At 36.1% G+C, this 23,509-nt stretch overlaps 3 protein-coding genes across 3 annotated transcripts; 1 reads left to right on the top strand and 2 right to left on the bottom strand.

Moving 5' to 3' along the window:
* Positions 1-515: 515 nt before the first annotated feature.
* Positions 516-11,214, bottom strand: LOC147297021 (putative LRR receptor-like serine/threonine-protein kinase RFK1). The gene is made up of 24 exons (XM_086228781.1): positions 11,099-11,214; positions 10,464-10,638; positions 10,268-10,339; positions 10,110-10,178; positions 9,963-10,034; positions 9,562-9,633; positions 9,399-9,470; positions 9,242-9,313; positions 9,058-9,129; positions 8,883-8,954; positions 8,436-8,507; positions 7,962-8,030; positions 4,642-4,707; positions 4,384-4,446; positions 4,246-4,293; positions 4,040-4,083; positions 3,460-3,851; positions 3,183-3,381; positions 2,424-2,576; positions 2,187-2,290; positions 1,868-2,078; positions 1,330-1,567; positions 1,072-1,222; positions 516-958 (listed from the first exon to the last, which is right to left on the bottom strand). The coding sequence occupies exons 1-24, from the start codon at positions 11,190-11,192 to the stop codon at positions 605-607; spliced, it is 3,006 nt and encodes a 1,001-aa protein (XP_086084907.1). The 5' UTR covers positions 11,193-11,214; the 3' UTR covers positions 516-604.
* A 4,000-nt stretch (positions 11,215-15,214) lies between these two features.
* Positions 15,215-18,179, top strand: LOC147297020 (Putative adipose-regulatory protein (Seipin)). The gene is made up of 2 exons (XM_086257409.1): positions 15,215-16,345; positions 17,399-18,179. The coding sequence occupies exons 1-2, from the start codon at positions 15,248-15,250 to the stop codon at positions 17,882-17,884; spliced, it is 1,584 nt and encodes a 527-aa protein (XP_086113535.1). The 5' UTR covers positions 15,215-15,247; the 3' UTR covers positions 17,885-18,179.
* A 1,944-nt stretch (positions 18,180-20,123) lies between these two features.
* Positions 20,124-22,543, bottom strand: NIP1;2 (NOD26-like intrinsic protein 1;2). Its single transcript, XM_086228782.1, has 5 exons — positions 22,232-22,543; positions 21,810-22,034; positions 21,135-21,332; positions 20,789-20,850; positions 20,124-20,622 (listed from the first exon to the last, which is right to left on the bottom strand). Exons 1-5 carry the CDS (start codon positions 22,370-22,372, stop codon positions 20,403-20,405), a joined length of 846 nt encoding a protein of 281 aa, XP_086084908.1. The 5' UTR covers positions 22,373-22,543; the 3' UTR covers positions 20,124-20,402.
* Between the last annotated feature and the right edge of the window lie 966 nt (positions 22,544-23,509).

The raw sequence follows: 23,509 nt of genomic DNA, 5'->3' as shown, positions 1-23,509 counted from the left end.
TATATTTTTATCTAAAAATAAAACATATCTGATAAAACATATCTGGAAATCAATCCTTACCTCTGATATAGACTTTTAGGTAAATTTTTTTAGAAAACTTGACTAACATACTAGTCTCCCAAAAGGGAAGTGACCAACTTTATAAACCTCTCTTTAGTTTTCTTCAAAATTCAAATAACCAGTTATTAGAAAAATGGTATACGGTCGTATACCTTTGGCCCTTGCAGAGTTTTTTTATTCTTTTTCAAAAATTGAAGAAAAAATTTCAGTTACTGGATGCAACTTATAACTTCACTGGAATCCGACACAGTGCATCAAACATCTTAAAAGTTCGTGCTTTAAAACATTTCATCACATACTTTAAATGTCACGTATAAAAAAATATCTCCTTTAAATGACATTATTGTCACCCACCAAAATGTTTTCCCCATCCATCCACTCTTCCCATTCCTACAAAGAAGAACAAAGTATGAAAAGGAGAGGAATTTTCTATCAGGAAGATATGGTAATTGCAACAAATGTGGATTCTCACATGAATTTTTATAACAAAAAATAAAAAATTTGTTAGGACGAACAGCATGTCGTGGGATCATGTCTAGTTGATTTAACTGAAGTCGTGGCCCGACGTAGAGGAAGATCCAAATGTATTGATAGTTGTCAAATTTTGGGATTGGCTTCCGCTTAAACTATGTGTTTGCCTTTGATGATGGAGGTCTCTCATGGCCCTGAACCTCAAATCTTCGGTATAGGCACTTGCTTCTGGGATCATGTCTGGGACTGTTGTTCGTCCTTCAAGCATGCTCACTACCTCAGACATGGTAGGCCTAAGTGATGCAGACGCATTTGTGCACATTAGACCAACTCTAACCATAACTTCTGCTTCTTTGTCATTGACTTCATGCCCCAGCCTCTCATCAACCAGCTCCTTCAAGTTTCCAGTTTGTTGCAAATGACAGGCCTGCAACACAAGTTTCTTTGTAAAAGGATTTCTTAATAATTAGCATGAAGTTGTAGTCAGAAAAAGCAACAATGTTTATGCAGTGGCTTGAGAGATTGAAAGCTGTAAAGTACCCAGTCTAGCTGGCAGACAAAGCTGTCACTTGGCACAAAACTGCTGTTGCTCTTCCCGCTAACAATTTCCAAGGCAACAACTCCAAAACTGTAAACATCTGCCTTGTATGTCAAGTGACCCCATAATGCATATTCTGGTGCCATGTATCCTCTGCAAATGAAGAGCTGAAGCCTCAATGTCTTATAATTCCAATTATGAAGATAAAACTTTACCCACAGTTATGCAAATGTGTGGAGTTAAATGTAATGGCAACTGACATGGTTCCAGCAACTCTGGTGCTTATGTGTGATTTCTCCTCTTCATCAAGCTTAGCCAATCCAAAGTCAGAAATTCTAGGGTTCAAATCCCCATCCAGCAGCACATTGGTAGCTTTTATGTCTCTGTGAACAATCTTGAGCCTCGATTCTTCATGAAGAAAAGCTAGGCCTCTAGCTATCCCAATACAGATCTTAAGCCTTGTAGGCCAGTCCAGTTTAAGCTGATGGTTCTTCGAACCTATAAATCACCCAACAGAAAATGCTTCTTACTTATCTCAAATTAGTTTTTTCACTCTTGATAAGTTATAAAAGTCATGAGAAAAGCATAATAAATTCGAAGTAGCTCAAGTACACACAAATTTCACAAGGGAAAAACTGAAAATCAAATCTGAAAACTTCCCTAACAGAAATGTTAGAAATAGAATGGCCAGTAAGCTCACTCAAATCGAATGTTAGATGTCTTGTATATTCAGATCATGACATGATCCAATTTTATTAGTCATGCACGTTCAGGGTTGAGTAAATGCCAAAAACTAACCGAATAAGGCACGTGCAAGACTATTGTTTTCCATGTACTCATACACCAGCAATAATTGATCTCCTTCGATACAACATCCATGCAGTTTCACTAGATTTGGATGTTGCAAACAAGATATCATTCCCATCTCATTTAAAAATTCACGATTTCCTTGTCTTGAATTAGATGAGAGCTGCTTAACTGCTATCAAAGAGCCATCAGGTAAATAACCCTGCATCCCAAACCTTAAATTTTAGAATTTACTTTTGCAATGTAGATTTGTCTTATGACAAAAGGACTTCCTTTCAGAATTCAATATGCAAAAGAAAAACAGGGTTACCTTGTAGACAGGACCAAAGCCACCTTCTCCAATCTTGTTTGCAGAATCGAAGTCATTACTGGCCGCTTTTATTTGTTTCAAAGTAAAAGTCCCCGTCTGCATATCTTGTCCCATAATATCTTCCAAGAAGGAAAATATGATAAAGTAATGCCAAGAAATTGTTAGTGTCAGTTTTCTTTGATAAAATTGTCAATGGATACAAGTTACCAATTTGAGAATTAAGATGTTCAATGTAACATGCACCTTTTCTTCCCCTCCTTTTTCCTCGCAAGAATCCTTTCCACCAAAGGATTGCCAGTATGAAGAGGGTTAGGCATAGTGCCCCAATACCAACACCCACAATGATATAAATAGTTCTCTCAGATCCACTATTTGTACAAGGTTTAAAATCTGCCAAAAGAATAAACTAAACCAGTTAAACTAACTCAAAATAGGCTTTGAGCAAACAAGAAGATAATATGGATTACATGGAAATTTGTTTTAGTCTAATAGGAATAATCATGAAATTTAAAGAATCATATATTCAGAATCTGTTAATATACAGCAGAAAGTTTTTATTTTTATTTGGGGGGGGGGATGGGAGGAGGTGGAACAATAGCAAATTTAATGGCTACAAAATAGTAAATTATGTAACATAAAGAAAGAGCTTCTTAATTATAATTTTGCTCTGGAACATCTGCAATCAGACCATCTTCTGGGACAAAGCAGGTGGCCCATGCACTGGTCATCCCCCATAACTTTAGTCAGGCTTTAAATGCATATTCTCTCTTATATGGTCTATGAATAGCTAGAGGTATTTTGAAATTATGGTACTTGATTTAGAGACATATCAGGTGATTCCCACCTTGTCCCTTAAAGGGCCGGAAGCTCAAATATGTTCCACACGTCTGAAAAATTTGTCACACAACCTTAACATAATCTCATATTCATATATAACCTGTGGTACAATGGAGTACTCAAATGACAATGTAGGAAATGTTGACAAGATTGACTCACCAGAAACCACGGAAACAGCTGATATGAGGGGACCATAATCTCCTCTGTCAGGAACCCTCGTTGTTCCTTTTCCAGCCCAATAGAAGTGGATCTCTAGGACATTACTTGTCACATTGACATTAGATATTTGTTTAACTATTATCTTTTGAGCCATACTTGCCTCATCTTCAATATTGAAATCCTTCCACACCAATCTTTCCTGTGACAAAGTGGTCTTATCAAACCCTCAAGTTGCAAGTATACAAAGATAGACATCTTGGTTAGTTTTACTAACTACCTGAATATAGATATCAAAAATACGCCTCCCAAGACTTCTATATGAGTTGTCATTTGTGAACCTGATCTCCGCAAAGTGGAGAGTTATAGTGTAAACCCCATTCTCTAAGCAATAGTAGAAATAAGTAAGTGAAATTGGAGATACGCGTGCTGTAGTATATAATTCAGAGAGATTCGAAGATGCCAGAGATATAGAGTAGCGTGTATTTTGCAAATCGTTGTCATCCATGAAGTCACCAGTGCTACTAAATCCCCACATACTTATGTCATTTCTATAATATTTGGCAGTACCACCTTCAACTCCTCCATCTCCTTCATACATGATGTTTTTGTTATTCTCTTCCTTGACAGTTATGTCATTTCCACCACAATTAACATGCATACAGTTTGAATCTGTCCTAAAAAAGTTGTAATGAGTGAGAATAATGAGGTAAGCAAAACCTTAAGAATGATAAAAATAATATGTGCATGTTCATAAATGAAGGCAGTCTGAAGAGCTTATTTTGCAATAAGCTCTAAAAAACTTAAATTAATCTCATAGCACTTTATATTATTCAAACTCAAGAAGAACTTATACTTACATCGTGGGCAGTTAAAATCCTTCAAACATGGAAGAAAGCTCCTTCTGTCCCAGAATGAGTGGAAAGATAAATAAGCAAAAATTGGAGCACTGCCCAGTTATAATTTTTTATCCTCTTTTTATAACTTCTGTCTCCTCCTGTACTTAACTTAAAACTAATAAATAAATAAAAGAGGAGAGCAACAGGAAAAGAAAGAAGCATCTTACAATTTGTTCTCCTTTGAAGTGCTTCGAAACAAGTTTAGATTTAGATTCCTGACAGGAGAAATGGTGAAATAACTATCAGTTTTTATAAACCACCACAATCTGAAAATAATCTACAAAAATACTAGATTGAATTCTGACAAGTGTTCTTGACAATCAGGTTGCTCAGGGCGTTGCAATGTGAAGTTATTGTACGACAAATCACTGCATAGCATAAAAACAAAGTGTCATTTTTACAACATAACAGGGACCTGGGTATCATGTTATCTTCATATTAAATTTGAAAACGAAAAACCATAACAGGGCTGTCGTACAACATAACAGGGCTGTCGTACTAGAAAAGGAGGTCATCACAGGACACCAAATATTGATATAAAGCGTTGCAGATAACAAACGTACACACTATTTCCATCTCGCAAGATTGAATCTGGTACATTTCCACTTAGCAGGTTGGCAGTCAAAAAGCTAATGAAAGCAACACCAAATATTAGTATGGTACATCTGTTGATGTAGTTTGAGAATTAAATCCTAATTCCCACCTTCACGGCGTACAAGCAATAATTCGATGAAAGATAAATAACAAACACAGCCAAGAAAACAGAAAATAATAAACCAACAAGCACACACAATCACACCGAGATTTGTTACGAGGTTCGGCAAAATTCCTGCCTACGTCCCCGGGAGAGATCTCCGTTCTTCACTATGAGAATAATAAGTATTAAGATTACAATTGGACTAAATCACATAACCCAATCCCCAAATCCCTTGTACACCCTTTCACAAAGTGTTTCCCAAAACCCTAGATCTCTCACCCAAGATTAATTACCTAATCTTGATCTCACCAATTCTAGATTGTGTGCCTCCCAAGAATCCTAAGGACTTGCTCACTCTAATCTGATTCTCTCACGTTTTTCTAAGCCCCTAAGGTCCTATTTATAACCATAGGCCTTATATTACAATCCTAGATAAAGTAGGAAGAAAGTTAACTTAGAGTAGGAAATAAGTTTCCTTTATACACAAGGAAAACCTCAAAACTTGCCCAAAATGAAGTCCAAAACGCACCAGGAATTAATAACCTTCCAACACCTATTTGGACTCCTAACTTCATCCTAGAATACCATGGAAATCCCCCATGAACCAGGAAATCTTCAAATGCGAGCCAAATTAACAACAATCTCCACCTTGGCGAGCATATCATGCAAATTACCTTGCACCAAATACCATTGGCCTTGACCTTGTACCAACTACACATAACCCGAATCAAGAAACTATGGTCCACCCTTGATTCGCACGGCCAATACCTATGTGCAGCTGCATCGTGTAACCAATTACCGGTTAGCACCGAAGAGGGGCCTCGATTCACCCCCTCCTCCAGTAGGATCTCCTTTCTCACCATCGTTTGAACCTTGGAAACATGTCACAACCGTCTCTGCTGTACCCGCAAACGAGACCTTCCTCAAGCGCTTGATTTCTTGTGCATTTCGTTTCCAACCAACCATCGAGGTTTGAGTTCCTATCAAACGATATAAACCACCACACTTCTCTCCCTTCATTAGGACCATGCTTCCATGAGTAATTTTCATGACTCCACCTGCTATCAAAACCAGGTAGCCCTTGGAATCCAACCTACTCAAGGATATCAAATTCCTTTGTAGCTTTGGGACATAAGCGACTCCACCCAAAGTATGCTCCACCCCATTGAACATCTTGATCTTCACCGTTCCAACCCCCATGACGTCAACTTTGGACCCGTCAGGCAAAGAGAAAGATCCTCCCTTTGATTCTTGAAACTTTTCAAAATATTCTTTCCTAGAGCATATATGGTGAGTAGAACCCGAATCCAATATCCAATCACCATGAGAAGAAGTGTTACCTATAGAGACTGTGAGAAGTTCTCCAGATTCATTATAGTCTGCTACCGCTGTAGAGCCATGACCATCCTTCTTATTCCAAGTCGGACAGTCCTTCTTTATGTGTCCCCACTCTTTGCACTTGTAGCACTGCCAGCCCTTACCACTACCCTTTGATCTAGCCTTGCTATCACTAGAACCCTTGGTAGTTTGCCTTCCTCTTTGACCATGAGCAACAAACAAGGAATCTTTATCCTCAACTTTCTTTCTCCTTTCACTAGACAAGAGAGTTGACTCGACCTCCTCCATCTTCAGTGTATCCTTACCATACAAGAAGATATCCACTATGTTGTCATATGTATCAGGAAGTGAGGTTAGAAGTAAGAGGGCTCGATCTTCTTCCTCAATCTTTACCCCAACTCTTTCGAGTTGATTTAGCAGTCCTTTGAACACGTTCATATGATCCATGAGATTTGCACCCGCTTCCATCTTCAGCTTATATATGTCCCGCTTCAGATTCAACTTTGTGGCCATAGACTTCTGAGCTAAATAAAGCTTTTCTAGTTTCTTCCACAATTCCGGGGCAGAATCTTCATCTATATTGTTGATAATATTATCAGCAATATAAAGCCGAATTGTGCTCACACACCTGCACTCCAAGTCTTCCCAGTCATCATCTGTCATCTTTGCCGGTTTTCCTTCTTCCTTTCCCTTCAAAGCGCGTGCCACGCCTTGCGAAACTAGGACATCCTTCACTCTCTTTTGCCATAAAGTAAAGTTACCTCTTCCATCAAATTGCTCCACCTTAAAAGATGAAACACCACTACTTCCCGCTGCCATGACAAACTACCCTCGATCGATAAACACGGAACCACGATCGATGAACACGAAACCTGGCTCTGATACCACTTGTTGATGTAGTTTGAGAATTAAATCCTAATTCCCACCTTCACGGCGTACAAGCAATAATTCGATGAAAGATAAATAACAAACACAGCCAAGAAAACAGAAAATAATAAACCAACAAGCACACACAATCACACCGAGATTTGTTACGAGGTTCGGCAAAATTCCTGCCTACGTCCCCGGGAGAGATCTCCGTTCTTCACTATGAGAATAATAAGTATTAAGATTACAATTGGACTAAATCACATAACCCAATCCCCAAATCCCTTGTACACCCTTTCACAAAGTGTTTCCCAAAACCCTAGATCTCTCACCCAAGATTAATTACCTAATCTTGATCTCACCAATTCTAGATTGTGTGCCTCCCAAGAATCCTAAGGACTTGCTCACTCTAATCTGATTCTCTCACGTTTTTCTAAGCCCCTAAGGTCCTATTTATAACCATAGGCCTTATATTACAATCCTAGATAAAGTAGGAAGAAAGTTAACTTAGAGTAGGAAATAAGTTTCCTTTATACACAAGGAAAACCTCAAAACTTGCCCAAAATGAAGTCCAAAACGCACCAGGAATTAATAACCTTCCAACACCTATTTGGACTCCTAACTTCATCCTAGAATACCATGGAAATCCCCCATGAACCAGGAAATCTTCAAATGCGAGCCAAATTAACAACAACATCATTAATAGATCAAGAAAGATATTGACTTCATAAATTTAGGTTCCACTTCTAAGACATGGTTCTAGGCCAAAGAGTAAGTTTTTAAGATGAAAAACTGTTCAATTTGTGTATATGTCCATTTTTTAGCACACATATGCACAAAGGTTCGTGCATGCTAATATCAATTTTGTCACATCTTTAATCCAGAAACAACTATGACGAGTTTATCCAGAATTTGAAAATCAACTAATAGTTTTCGGCTATAGAAACTGAAAATATAAACAATTTAAAACTTCGTACTTACAAAAATTTCAGACGCTCAGCGGCAATTGTGGATGAAAGTTCACCTACTAACTTGTTAAAACTGACATCTCTATCAGAATCACATAACAACAATCAATTAATTTCCATCCTAATACAAATTTCATTAACCAAATATATTGGATAAATAAAATAAATGGTAATTTTCATCCAAGAACGATTTACTGCGATTTTGTGTGAAAAAAATGAATTATGTGTTTGCACTTGACACACATTCTTCCTCCAGTGCAAGGTGCTCATAAACTAGTCGATGCTACAGTTATCCAATGAGTCCATATCACTATATCAGATTTTTTTTGTATGAAAGTTTATTGGGCAGATAGCTCGTTCCATCAGTAGAGTAGAAGACCATTACACATATACTGTTTCAAAATTGTACATTCATAGACACATATTTGTGTGTGTCTGTTTGGGGTGACTAGAATACCAAAAAGTTTATTCAAGTTTAATTACTTACAGCATTCCCAGGTTCTCCATGGACCAGATATAAGCAGGGATCTCTCCAAGAATGTTACAATTTCTTAAAACCCTGGAATTAAATAAAATTAATAAACCATCAACAATGAGCACATATGTATAGCTATAGCAAAGAAAGAAAAACAGCAGATATGTGTTTGGAAGAGGAAAATATATGTAGACGCAATTTTGATCTCCAGCTCAACGGTGAGCACAAAATTCAAGCTCACCAACTGTTGGATCAAAATTCAATGGCTAATACTTAAATCCTAATAAAATACTTTTCTTCTTTGAAGAAACGTCAACCATTGGATTTTGATGTAACAATCAATGTTAATGGACCTTTGTGCTCTGCAGTGAATTGGAGATCATGAGCATGTGTGTGTGCACGTGTATACACATGCATATGAGACACTTAAAGTATTTAATGATTAAGAACTCAACATACAATCTAACTATGCCGGTCATATTTCTCAGCAAAGGAAATTCCTGATTTGGCCCATCTATGTCACTAATCCTCCTGTAAAAGGATATGCCAGGATGCTTAAAACTATTAATCAATATATAAATGAAAGAATCATCATAAAATATTACTTAACAGAATGAGGAACCAAATTACTCACAACTCATTTAAATTATACAAAAGAGAAAAATTTGATGGAATTGGTCCCTCCAGTCCACTTGAATGCATTTCCCTTCAGTAAGACAAGTTTTGAGAAAACAAACAATTAATATATATGCATATTAGACTCTTAAAATTCAAAAGGCAATGAAAACAAATTATTTACAAAGTGATAAGATTATTACAATCTTCTGAGTTGTTTCCAATTCTGCATCCAAGCAGGGATTGTTCCATTGAAGTTGTTATCATTTATTCGGCTGCATTGTGCATTTGAATTTTGTTGATGAGACACAAGAATCAACATATATGTTAAAAAGAGCAAAAAATTTGATTGAAGCTTACAAATCTTCTAATTTTCTTAGCCCAACAAATGTCTCTGGCAAGTTTCCAGTCAGCAGATTGGATGAAAGTATCCTATATTTGCAACATGCAGCAAGGAACTATCAGCACAACAGGTTCTGTAATCCTTTACAGAAATGTGAAGAAAGAAGATTAGATGACATACAAAGTCTGCAAATTCACCAAAGACCCAAGCTCAGCAGGAAGGATACCAGAAAATTGGTTCGCTTCAAGGCTCCTGATTTATAAAAGAAAAAAAAAAGATGATAATGATGATGACAATAGTCATTATCATATCATATGTATATTTTGTTCATCTATAGAACTGTATTGTTCTCTCTTGCCACAAAATGAGTTAAATAGAAACACTCTTCCAAAAATTCCAACTGGCTAGGAAAAAATTATGCATATGGTCACCCCATAACAGATGAGAACATACGCTGTTGAGGTCAAAATAGTAAGACATGTAACATGGAAAATAGAGACCCTCCTAGAATGGTTTCAAAATAATCACAATGCATTGTCCAAGTCCTAAAAAATTGGAATAAACCAAATTTTAATACATACAGGTATGTGAGAGTGGTTATATTTCCCAACTCCTTTGGAATTTCCCCTGATAAGCGATTCACGAGAACAGAGCTGCAGAAAAATCCCTAATAAATACAAACTTAGCTACTAAACTAAAACTTTATCAAATAAATTCACAAGGCTCACATAGAAGTTAATTTCATTGAAGCCCATTCCTGTGGTATTGTACCATTGAGGTAGTTGTAAGCTAAATCACTACAAGGAAATGTTAATTTATTTAATGAATAAACAAATATACCATCCAAATCTTGAGCATCAAGGAAATCAAATTTGATAGATCCTACATTTCTTGGAGGTAAGGAAGCTTGACCAGTTCAGGTGGAAGCAAACCAGGTAAACTGTAACCCTTGAGAATTCTATAAAACATTAAACAAAAAATTCAAGTATAAACAACGGGCAAATGCTACCAGGATTCAAGGAAGTGGCATGTAATGACTATCTAATAGCAAAATCAATGTAAAACTAAGTTAATAATCATACATTTTTACAACATGACAAACAGTGTTGTTCTCAAAGAGGCATTCACAATTAGTTCTGCTCTCAGATCCCTTTGGTGGCTCCTCTGTTAGACCAACCATTTCAATTTGGCAAGATTCAGCATTGAACTTCCAATATATTGCGCCCAATGTGGTAGTAATTTGTTGGAGAGCATCAACTAAAAGGCATCCATAATCAGATAAAATCAGCATCATATAGGGAATCAATATAAAATGAAATTAGCATATCAACATTTAATGGCAGGACTGCAATAATACCAATGAAGCCCAATTTTCAGACAGTCTTTGTGTAATACAAGATTTATTTGAATATTTTATAGTGAAACTCAGTGTAACATTTAAGCTCCAGAATTAGATGCAACAATGAAGAGCTTATATTCATGAGTCATGGACTTTAAATGCAAAATCCCACAAATTTCTGTTCGGTTTCCAAGAAGTATAGAAAATTGATAAAAGAAAACTACCCATTCTTATTATGAAAATGAAGATATCAGGCCAACTAATCCAAGCAACTTTGATGAGTCCTAGCATGTACTAAGATAAAGATTATGTTTCTGTTCAACGTTTTCTCACAGACCAAACAGGGATGGTCTACAGTAGAAAGACTGTAGTACTCACCTTCCTCTTGGGGCACCTTAGACTCAGCAAGTCCCAGCAGTTTGAAGCAACTAAATGCAATAATGAAGCAAACAAAGGGGTTACCAGCCAGCATGATCAAGAATTAGGAAATGGTGAGTAATTGGGTTTATGCAGTGGTAACTAAGAATGTGAGAATCGGAGAACATGCAAGGTGCAGTAACACATAGAGGAATAACAGCAATCTATGGAAGTTAAGAGGACATGATGGATGTGGGCATGGATGAAAATATCCAAGATATATATCCGTAATTTCATCCGAGATATTGGTATATTTCAATAAACTATTGATATATGTTGAAAAAATATTGATATATACCCTAAATTCTATATACTACGATAAAATATCAATATATATCTACAGAATATCTGTATATATCAATAAAATATTAATATATATCAACAAAATATTGTTAATATCGATAACATATCGGCAAAATTGTATAAAAAATTTCAAAATAAAAAAAAAATGAAATCAAACCAAATCAAGCTCTAATTAGATTAAAACTCATCTACTAATCTTAATTAATCAACAATAAACCAACAAAAAAATAAAATGTAACTTAACTTTTTTTACATTAATATTTATCAAAATTGATATATTCGTCGAATATCCGTAAATTTCAACACCAATATTTAAGTAATTTTTGATATTTTTATTCTTGGATGTGGGTGTGTGATGGAAGTGGAAGTTTCCGATGATGTTTCTTGAAATTTCAACATTGATTGTTATCTTAGAAGATCACCGTCTTAGTGTCACTGCTGTAATTGGCCATGTGTTAAAATCAATAGCAGTCAAGAAAATGGGCAAGGATGATGGAGGGTTCGGATTAAGGTCGTGTCACCAAATGTTAGGATCAGTAACATTTCAGATTATACAAACAATAAACATATGTATAGACACTGAGCAATTTACATTACTAAGCTCAATTGAAAATATAAAAATATAAAAAATATCATAAGATAAGATACACTTGTATTCAATATGGCACTTTTGTGAATAATTAATAAGAAAAAAAAAAGTGATGATTAAGTTATTAACCAATTTTCAAAATATCCACGTTCTTGTGCGATGCTTTTAGATTAACTACTTTATTTTTGACGAAGCAAACATGCTTGATGCTTTAAGTAGGCTTTTAGACTAAGCATCTTCACTTTTTTGTTCTTAAACCAATAATACATAGGGGCTGCCGTAGTTTTCTTCGGCAGTAGTAATGAACAAAACCCACTACTATTCTTTGAATCCCACCGAAGCAAAACTTAAACAAACAAAGACTACTTAAGACTATTTTTTTACACTGTTATAGACTTTTTTAATGTCCATTAAAGATGGATTGTTGCAATAAAAACATGCCAACTTAGCATTTCATTAATATTTTTTAGACTTCATCATGTTTGATTTGAGTTGTTTCATGTTTGACTTGAGTTATTTCAGGCACATACATGCGTGAACCAAATAACTTGACCCATTGAACATATTGCTTAAGGTTCAATCCAATTAGTATGTCAAAGCTGTTTAATGGGAGGCCGACGCACCTTGCTTCAGTCCTCTTCGAGGTTTAGTCAGACACGTGGGCTGCCCAACACATATAATTGAATTGACTGTGTCCTCTTTATTATAGTATAACTGTATAATACCATCAAATTTAAAAACTACTGCCTCTGTCAAGCTTCTCTGAAAAAAAAAAAGAAGTGCAAAAATTAGTTTTTTCATGCTTTTATCAGTTGGATGGTATATTGGTATTCCGAATCAGTATATCAGTTTCAGAGAATTTAAATAGAGTACCAAACGGGGCCTAAACTTCACCGGAATTTGAAGGAAAGCGAGTCGACTCAGGTTCGATTCAAAGGACCACCGCGAAAGATGACCGAGCTGGAAACTCGGCGGACGCGGCCGCAGCAGAACTTGGTGACTCTTGTTCGTTGAACCTTGTTAGAATATTTATAGCAGGATTAGTAATTAAGGAACTTGGATCCAAATTAACTCATTCATTAGCAATTTTACTTTTAACACTGATTTTATACCATTGTTGCATTCTTGTCATCGACCCCTTCCAAATTCGTGGCATTGCGATGTGGGCTGGGTGCGATTTTTTTTGGTCATTAATTTTAGGGTTTGTTTCGTTCGTTCGCTTCTGTGTTGTCTCCTCCCTCCTGGTCAAAATCGTCACTCTCCCTGCTTCCCGCTATAACCGTTGGCAGGGCAGCCATCACCAGCAAACCCGCCAAACCCTAACCCTAAAAGCACCAAATCGAAATCAAGAACGCAGAGCACCAAACCGAACCAAGAAATCGAATTGAAACAACACGATCTGAAAACCTCAACGAAAACATCAAAAAAAAAAAAAACTAAACCTGATCGCCAAATCCCATGGCCAGCCTAGAATTCTAGCGCGAGACACCTTCAACTCACCTTCTCGCTATAGCAGTTGACAGCCATCACCAGCCAACCAGCCAAACCCTAATCCTAATTCTAGCCCCTAAAAGCACCAACAACAAAATTGAAATCTAAAACGCGGCAATGTGGCATCAAGATTATTTATATTTGAGTAAGGCGGTTTGATTTAGGACTTAAAAACAACGCGACCTGAAGGCGGTTTGTTATTTCTTTATTTATTATTTCCAAATTCCTATTTCCATGTTGGACCAGGAATAGAATCTTGTGGACATTATGACACGTGTCGTCAGTTCACTGTTCATGTAGGAAAAGAAGGTCCGTAGGACTTTGGGCTCGTTGATATCCTTGGGCCGTTCCGTTGGGGGACTAAACAAACTAACAAAGCCTCATCAATCCTACATGGCTACATTTCTCTTCTCTAGCAAACAAAAAAAATATATTTTATTTTATTTATAAGTATTACCATTAGAATTCTAGAAGACAAAATTAAATTGGTTTAACTTGGGAGGAATTTTTTTATGAATCGTAATAATACGTGACGGTGTAATCAATTCATTTAAATTATAATACGTATATAATTATTAGGGAGATTTATAGTTTAGTCAATTTTATAAATTTTTCTTAGACTAAAATCGGTAATAATTTAATATTTTTAATCAAGTTATTTTATTTTTTTCTTTGACAGTTTTATATTAGTTTTAACTCTGAAATTTTGGGCTCCGTCTAAAATTCTAGAGTTAAAATCTAATATGCAGCCTGTACAAAACCCACTCTACACCGTAGAAGGGAAAATATCCTTCAAATCGAGGGAGGACTTTATTATGAATTAAAAAAAACTTTATTATGAATTAAAAAAAAATCTTCTAAATTAAAGGATTTTATTATGAATTAAAATAATTTTCTTATAAATTCTAAAACACCATCGGTCTTCATCTAAAAATTGTTTTTCTAAAGGACCCAAACCTAATTATCTATAATTATTAATATCTAAAATTCTAAATCATAAGTAATATTCTTAAAATTGTACACATTTTATAATTTGAGAAAATTGGTAACACGTGATGTTTCGATTATACACAAAAGACGTCTAATTTGCGGCCATTTTTATTTGAAATAGTTTATTAAGGAATCTCTTAAATAAATTTACTAAAAATAAATTTTGTGAGGTCCATTCTGCATTGCAGTTTAGTAATTTTTAAGGCCCATTAAAAAATCATCTTTAAAATAAATTAGACAAATCAAATATCACTAACTATTTGATTTAATTTTGATAATTTTAATATTTATTTGTATATTTATCTTGTCACAATTAAACGTCTTAATGATATTTAATTTATTATTATTATTATTATTATTATTATTAAGTATAAAAAATTTAAAAGATAAATTATTTCATTCAAACTAGAATTTAGAATAAGCTCCCCAAAGACTTATTTAAAGAATTTCTCAATAAAATCTACCTGGTCGTTTGAATATAAATACATTTAAATACGATTATACGACATAGAAAAAATTAGTAGAAAATTATATTTCACCCCACAAAAACTCAGTAAACAAGAACTAAACTAAACTTGTTTTGGTGGGAGTTTAGGAACTGTACAAACTAGTTAATTTTGTACTAAGCTGAAACGAACCGTTTTGTTCACATTGCATTTCTCTATTGAGATTTCAGATATCAAATGTAAGAAAGCCACAGCTGATACTCCAAACTCCAACCGCACGCAACATCACCGATGGAAGTTACAGAACCTCCCACCCCAAACAACGAAGACGACGACGACGACGACGACGTTTTCTTCGATGCCCTCGACGACGTTTTCTTCGACGCCCTCGACGACTTCACCGACCCACCAGATCAATCCACGTCATCATCCTCCACACTCTCTCACCCCGACCCCAAGCCCTCTCAGGCCACCCACCTCCGTCGCCGGCCGTCCCGCCGAGGAATTGCCGGCGAAGACTCCAACACTTCCGCCTTGGAGTCCTCTCTCACCTCCAAAATTGACTCGATCAACGGCTCAATCAACGACACGAGGCCCAGTTTCAGAGGCAGAAAGTATAAGCTTCACCGGAATTTGAAGGAATCCGAGTCGACTCGGGACGGAGTCAGCTCAGTACAAGTTCCGAGTGACCAGAACAATGAAGGTTCGACTGTAACCACCGCCGCTAATGATGACCGAGCTGGTGACTCGGCCGACTCGGCCGCAGAGCTCGGTGACTCGTCGTTTAATCTTCTTGTATTTATAGCAGGATTGATAATCAAGGCAATTGGGCTTCAAATTAGCTTTTTCCTTAGCATTTTCACATTTCCCGTATTGGTTTTATACAATTCGTACATGTTTGTCATGGACCCCTTTCAAATTATGCGTCGGGGCAGAGAGTATTTGATCGCAAAGATGTTGAATTTATTCAATTTGGCTAGTGGGTGTGTTAATCCTCTGGTTCATGACTGGTTGAAGGACCAGAACTCGGTTTGGAAGGTGGCATTGCGGTGTGGCTGGGGTTTGCTTTGGTCGTTTTATGTTGGTTTCGTTTTGTGTGGTCTCTTGGTCTCGTCGCTTGTGTTTAGTGGAGTTTTGATGAGGTACCTTGTGGCCGAGCCGCTGCAAATGAAGGAGATGTTGAACTTTGATTACACTAAGCACAGTCCAGTTGCCTATGTGCCGGTAATGTCGTGTGCTGGTGCCATTTGTGGTGCGGATTGTAGAGAAAAGTATCAGGTTGGGGGGAGTTTGGGGTTTCGGGCTATACCTCCTGGTCACAAATTGGCAGCCACTGTTTCATTCATATTGCCAGAATCAGAGTACAACAGGAATCTTGGGGTCTTTCAGGTATTTGTTTGATTCAATAAATGTGAATTTCTATCTGTTGTTTCAGACTTCTAGCCTGATTCTTGTAGTTTGTTTGAAGTTTTCCGTTTCATGATAGAGTTTCGTTTTTCTTTTACATAAATTAATCATGGACTGGTATTAAGTGATCAACATAGTAATGGTGTATATGAATTTTTGTTTTGTTGATGGGATTCTTTAGCTTCCAAGTAGCATTATGTACAAAGGTCTGTCATGTTAGTAGTTCTCTCCTTGCCTCTCCCCTCACAAAGATGCACCTAATTTATATGTCATTACTTGATTTTAGAAGGCATATCCGCATATGCACCTCAGAAAAATGTGTCAGATGAAAAGTCATTAGTAAGTCTTTCAGTTACCATCATCATGAAATATTTTGTTGGCACAGGGGAACCAAGAGAGTTGAGTTGTTGACACAATGGGACAGAAATGAGCTAGTATATTCTTTTCCGCCTGTTCACTTCTGATTTGCAATTGATCAACAAGAGCAAGTGTCCAAGTTAAATATCTTTTTGATTCTGCATTTAGTAAGATTGGCAAGAAGTTGCACTGACAAGTACATAAGAAATTTGGATGAGATTACTGCAGATTAACTTCATATTGCGACATTTCAACTGGATGGTGTGATCCCAAGCCACTTGTTAACAGAAACACAAATAATGAGCAAAAGATGAATTTTGATTTTCATTTTAGTCTTTTACCATTGACACTCTTAGATCCACTGTTAACCCTGATTCTCAGAAACTAGTTAATTCTACATTTTGCCATGTAATTGGATACCAAAAAACTTAAAGATCTAGGAATCTGAAAGCACGATACAGGGAGGGGGAGTTCTATTTCCTTCAAGCTTTATCCTTTTTGTATGGTTCTCTCTCTCTCTCTCTCTCCCCCCCCCCCCCCCTCCCTCTCTCCACTCCCCTTTATTTTTGTTATCTATTGCATTGGATTCTATACCAGTTACAATTTTTGCTATCATAATTCTCATTGCTTTCATTTTCATATTGATCAATGTTTGACTAATTCATTTTGTTTATGTAGGTCAGGGTAGAGTTCCTGTCTGTCGATGGTAAAACCCTTTCCAGTTCAAGCCATCCATGCATGTTACATTTCAAAAGTGAGCCTATCCGCCTTCTTTTGACTTTCCTGAAGGTTGCTCCTCTTGTTGCTGGGTATGTTTCCGAAACCCAAACTCTGAATCTGAAGTTTAGAGGGTTTATCGAAGGTGATGTTCGTACTGCCTGCGTAAAGGTGACAATTGAACAACGTGCAGAATACAAGCCTGGTGCTGGTATTCCTGAAATATATGATGCATCCATGACCCTTGAGTCAGAGCTTCCCTTATTTAAAAGGCTTATATGGAATTGGAAGAGAACTATATTTGTATGGATCAGCATGATGTTGTTTATGATGGAGATGCTCTTTACTCTAGTTTGTTGTAGACCTATAATTATTCCGAGAGCAAGGCCAAGTGATGGTTCTGTTAGCAGCAGTGCTACTCAAAGCAGCCTCCCAGTACAAAATTAGTTGGGGGTCATGCTGGTAATTATGGAAGTAAGGGAACCTTTGATAGATTTTTTCACTATTCAATTATGTAGTCTCTAACTTCAAATTTTTCCACCCATTTTTTATATTCATTTTACCACTGTGTAAATAATGTTTTTGGCATGTTGGAATTTTTTATTTTCTTATAAATGTTGGAAGAGCATTTTATTTTACATTTGTATTTCTATATTCGCTCATTTAGCCATTGGCATTTTACCTGTTGTGCAAATGAATTATGATGGTCTTCAGAAATACTAGAAAAGTTTTGTTAACTGAATTGGAAACTTGTGGAATGGTTGTGAGCAGGTTGGGAATGTGGATTTTTTAGAAATTTAGAAAAAATGTCTTTAAGGCAAATGCCAAGTGGGCGTGATATCCATACAAGAGATAACCACAGGAAATCGGATTGTGGACAGCTCTTTTCATGGGAATTCTGAAGATGATAATAGGCATTGATACCAGGTACCTCCTCTGTGTCAACACGACCTTCATGCTTTTTGAATATGACAATTGGAGAGGTGATAACATTTAAACATGGCATGGCATCAGAACTTGTTTTCTCTTTGCTAGCTGCTACCATCCCCATAAATTTCCAATTTACCTTAAAAGAGAAATTGGAAGGAAAAAAAAAACCCCGCCACCCAAAAATTTATTCTATGACCAAGAAAAAGTAAATTACTCTTGCAAAACTCCCACTTTAGAAAACAATTTATTACTCTTAATAAAATTGTGGACGAGTCCATTTTTGCTCACTAGAAGTATTATCTTTCCATAAAAATTTGACAAGTGGCATTTTCTGAAAATTTAATGAAGAAAGAGAAAGTAACTTTGTCATTAACTTCCACTTTTAACCTTAGAAAAACCACTTGTTAAGTTTTTATTGGAAGATAATGTTTAAAAAATGAATTCATAAATTATATATTAAATGTACCGATATTGTGCGCCATTAATTGAGATATTGGGATAAACTAAATATCAAGTAATCAGTTAGACTATGTGATGGAATGGCTAAAGAAGAGTTGAGATAAATTTTAATACAAATTAAATTAGGCATAAATAAGCACACTAAAATTGAATTAGAAGTCAGGTCAACCAAAGCAAGTCAAACCTTATGAAAACCCTAAACCCCACCCCTAACCCTATATATCGATTCATAAACCCTATTTGTTTGATTAATGTAGCATAAAGAACATAAAAAGTTGAAGAATGGCAAAGATGGAAGAAGTTCCATGTAGGTTATGCTTGGGCCTAATATGAATTGTCTTTTTTGGCATGGACCTATGTTTGGTCCTCACCTGGGTTATAGCCCACCCCACAACGTTTATTATTAAAAAAATAAAAAATAAAATCTGGTTTTACTAGATGAGATTTTTGAAAGCTATCAACTGTATTAAAAAAACATTGGATAAGATTTTGAATAGTGATGAACTAAATAAAGGAAACAAAGTAGGATTTGGTCTGGTCCTAATCACATAAGAAACGCGAATTGTTTCATTTTTTTTCCAAGTAAGACATAATTCATGAATCTGATATTAAACATCTTCTTGGGATTGTGAGTCCGTGTCCGTGTTTACATGCTTTCAGACCCATTTCACATACAGCATGCAGCCCAACATAAATTGTCTAGGGCTATGGTACTAAAAATATGTAATCGTCTAGGATCAAGTCAAAGTGGCAGATTTTTCAACCCAACACATGCATCTATATTTAATATTTATAGACTCCATGACGAGGGAAGTGACACTGATGTTATGAATGATGACTGTTTTCTAGAATTCTAGGGTTGCTTTGATTTTTATTTATTTATAATTTAAAGTCAATATGAATTCTAATTTTAGTGCAGCACAAAGATGAGGATAGACTTTAATTCCTGAGAAGGCAATTATTTTTTTTTTGAAACAAGCATCCGGTGGGAATTTGGAGACAGACTTGCACAGTCACCATATACACATGTGCATGCATTCACTTTTCCATGCCATTTATGAACAGGATTCATGTGATTTCCACCAAAGTTCCAGAAACTCTAATCCTATCCATATCTACTGAGGAGCATTAGCTAACACGTGTGATAAGTTAATCTGATCAAATAAGACGATCGAAATAACATTACAGTTAGATATTTTTCTTTAAAAAAAAAAGTTAGACATTTTCCTTGATTCGTTTCTCTCCTTCCTCTCTAGTTAGAGCAATGTTCTAATTCATTCACACCCACCAATATTAATTAGGGCATTAATAAGTAACCACACTTTGATTTCTCAACCTGAATGGAACAACGGATACGAAAATTACATATATCAAATATGGTAACGCACAAACATCGGAATTCAACTTTACACTTTAAGCCTAGCACACACCGGTGGCTGTCACCATACTTTCTAGAAAAAGAAACAAAAGGTGCATAAAGACATGAAGGGTCTTAACTTGTCATATCTCTAGCAATAAATCTCTTTTTGTACGACTAAACTAGCAAATCCCTTTGTTCCTTTCTCTATTTTCATGATCAATTAGAGCTGCTACGCCCTGCTCCTTTTAAGAAAGAACCACTCTTGGTGAGCTCACGCAGTGGCTTGTCTGTGAATCTGATAACATTGTACACCCATGCACCACATATAGCCCCGAGAATTGGTGATACAATGTATATCCATAGGTGACTATAGTGATGTGATACAATTGCAGGGCCTAAGCTTCTCGCTGGGTTCATTGATGCTCCTGAAATTGGCCTGCACAATATATATATGACTTCAAATCATTATTATTATCATCCGCATCTTAATATTTGTAATTCAGAGACCAATAGAATGTGCAAACAAAGAGACAAAGTGCTTAGTTTGACCCTATGGATATGAATGAAATGAATATGTCAAGAAAATATTAATTAGTTAATACCCTGCAAACATCACATTAAGAAGAACCGTGGAGCCAACTGCAAGACCAGCAAGCTCTCCAATCTGCATAAAGAAACAAACCAAGAAAAATATATAAGAATTGTCATGATTCATGAGGTTGTGATGTCATTGTCTCTATTGATAAAGATTAAAAATGGCTAAGTCACCATCTCTGTAATAATTTAGCGTTACAAATTGTATGAGGCAGACCTTTTGGGATATATTAGGGGAATTAACTCACCAACCCTTGTTGGCTAACCATATTAATTAGTTTTTATTTTTCTACTGGAAACATCGGAACCAATGTTGAGGCTAAGAGGTATAGCTAGAAATAGAATAGAACTAACCGCTCTGTTGTCAGTGGCAACACCAGAAACAACAAACATGAGGTAAAATGTGATGATGAACTCAATAACAAAAGACTGCAACAAGGTTCCATTAGGAAGTGTTCCTGCAAAGTGGTCTTGATGGTTATTGAAAATGAGTCTGATGGTACCACTTGCAAGTGTTGATCCCAGGACTTGAGCTGCTATATAAGGAGGTACCTATAAAGAGAAAACAGAGCAAATGATGATGATAATGTCACATAACAATCCACCTAAGCTTAATTTGACAAAAAGAAATTGGGGTAAATCTGATAGAGGGTGCGTGTGGCAATATTTATTAGGTGGCATGAGCAAATTGAAGTCATTTGGCAAGAGACATTATGGTTTTAAATTATGCATGAAGCAGAGGCATTAAACATCCTCAACAGTAAATATGCAGCAAAAGTGGTAACTTTTCTCGTGTAATTGAAAGGGACATGGATTTTGCTTGGCTAGCTATACACTATTCAAGAAGTGCCTTGTGGGAAAATTTGATGTTATTCATAGACTAACCATATCCAAGAAGAAACACTTTTTTTTTTTTTTTTTTATATTGACACATTAATTTATAGTGGAAAATGGATTGGTGTATATAGTTTACCAATTTCAAAGGAAGAAGAATAAGAAATAAAATGATGGTTGGTTTGATTAGGTCACCTGTTTCCATGGAAATCTCTTGGTGGTGGCAAAAGCAATGGTGACAGCAGGGTTAAAATGAGCACCAGAGATGTGACCAACAGAGTAAATCATGACCATCACAACCAGTCCCCAAGTTATTGCAATTCCCGGAAACGACACCGTCTTATCTGTGTTCAAATTCACCACCACAGACCCACAACCGGCAAATATCAAGAAGTACGTGCCCAGCACCTCAGCAATCACCTGTCCCACAAAAATATTTCAACTTTATTCAATCTTCACTTTCATGTAGCCCACCATTGAGAGAAATTCTCTCCATTCTTTAATTTTAAAATTTGAAGAATTATTGGTGGTGAGGATAAGCATCAAAATATTTGAAATGGTCTTGAAACTAAAAGACAACATTTTGTGACAGAAAGAAAGAAGATAAATTAAGTCACCTTCTGCATGAAAGGTACAGAGACACAAAAATCGCCTGATTCTTGGATGGTTTTGGAGGAAGATTGGGAAGGTTGGTGATTGACATCACCATCTTCAACATTCAGAACATGATTTCCATTAGCTCTTGAAGTCTCAGCCATGGCTCAAAGTGCGAAAACAAGCTGGGGAGAGAAGAGGGGGCAGAGGTAAGGTGACCCAGAAAGAGAGATTGCTTCTACTTTTTTTCTTCCAACTTGCCGTGAGCAAAAACCCAGATGGACAACCTCGATTTATAGGTTCCACATAGATCCAAAAACAGAGGAGAGAGAGAGAGAGAGAGAGAGAGAGAGAGAGAGAGAGAGAGAGAGAGAGAGAGAGAGAGAGAGAGAGAGAGAGAGAGAGAGAGAGAGAGAGAGAGTTGTTGACCACGATGAAAGGGATGGGGCTTTTTGCTCTTGTTGGATTTCTTGTTTTATAATTAGAGGTAAATCAAAGTTTCTTCGTAGTAGATATCGTTGAAAAATGTGGCATGTGTAGCTTGTGAACAGCAAAAGGCATTGAAGGCTGCTTCAACTACCCACCGGAAATGCAGAGAGGACATGAATGCCTTTTCCTAAGTTCTCTAGAACACAAGCTCTATTCATTATAACACCCCCACCATTATAGTTCAGTCTTAGCAAAGATGAAGCTGGCACTCTCGTTAGTTTGGCAAATTTTACAAAAATAGAAAAAAACTTCTTGCTTACTTGGAAATATATTTAACTCTAGTAAGTGCACTGGATTAGATTAAGATGACAATTAGTTTTTATTTTCAGCCACATGAACGAAACGAAATAAATATTAAACTTTTAAGAAATCAAAGAACAACATTTAGCTTAGAATAATAAAATGGGTGAATCACAATTTTACACGTGTTCATTCTAAATTTGAGAGTTTCAATTCTTGAAACATGTCTTTATTATAAATTTATGAGCAATTGCTTATTGATGTCTTTCCTGTGATTGTTATTTTTGACACTGTACAGTTTTGACAACAGTATTTTTTATACTTTACATAAAGATAAATGTTATTTTGGTTTTATTAGAGTGAAATGAGCTCTAAATTTATCATAATCCCAACTCATTAACTGAAAAGTTAAAGAGGAATTTTGTTTATGCATGAGAAGCCAATGATTTTTCATAGTTGAAAAAGACTTATCATTTTTCTTTTTTCCTTTTTTTACAAGCAAATTTGAACCTAATAGATTAATGAGGCCATGGTTTCTCTCATTCTATTAGGTACTATAAATAGTAACTAAA

The sequence above is a fragment of the Dryas octopetala genome, chromosome 1, assembly GCF_963921425.1.
Source record: "Dryas octopetala chromosome 1, drDryOcto1.1, whole genome shotgun sequence".
Lineage (NCBI taxonomy): Eukaryota > Viridiplantae > Streptophyta > Magnoliopsida > Rosales > Rosaceae > Dryas > Dryas octopetala.
The sequence above is the reverse complement of the archived record's forward strand: the minus strand, read 5'-3'. Positions and strand labels throughout refer to the sequence as shown.

Coding starts and splice junctions, on each gene's coding strand:
- LOC147297021 (XM_086228781.1), bottom strand. CDS start 11,192: ATGCTGGCTGGTAACCCCTTTGTTTGCTTCATTATTGCATTTAGTTGC. Junction 3,382..3,459: donor TTTTTGATATCTATATTCAG/GTAGTTAGTAAA, acceptor ACTTTGTCACAG/GAAAGATTGGTGTGGAAGGA. Junction 2,291..2,423: donor GAGGGGAAGAAAAGGTGCAT/GTTACATTGAAC, acceptor TTATGGGACAAG/ATATGCAGACGGGGACTTTT.
- LOC147297020 (XM_086257409.1), top strand. CDS start 15,248: ATGGAAGTTACAGAACCTCCCACCCCAAACAACGAAGACGACGACGAC. Junction 16,346..17,398: donor GGAATCTTGGGGTCTTTCAG/GTATTTGTTTGA, acceptor TTGTTTATGTAG/GTCAGGGTAGAGTTCCTGTC.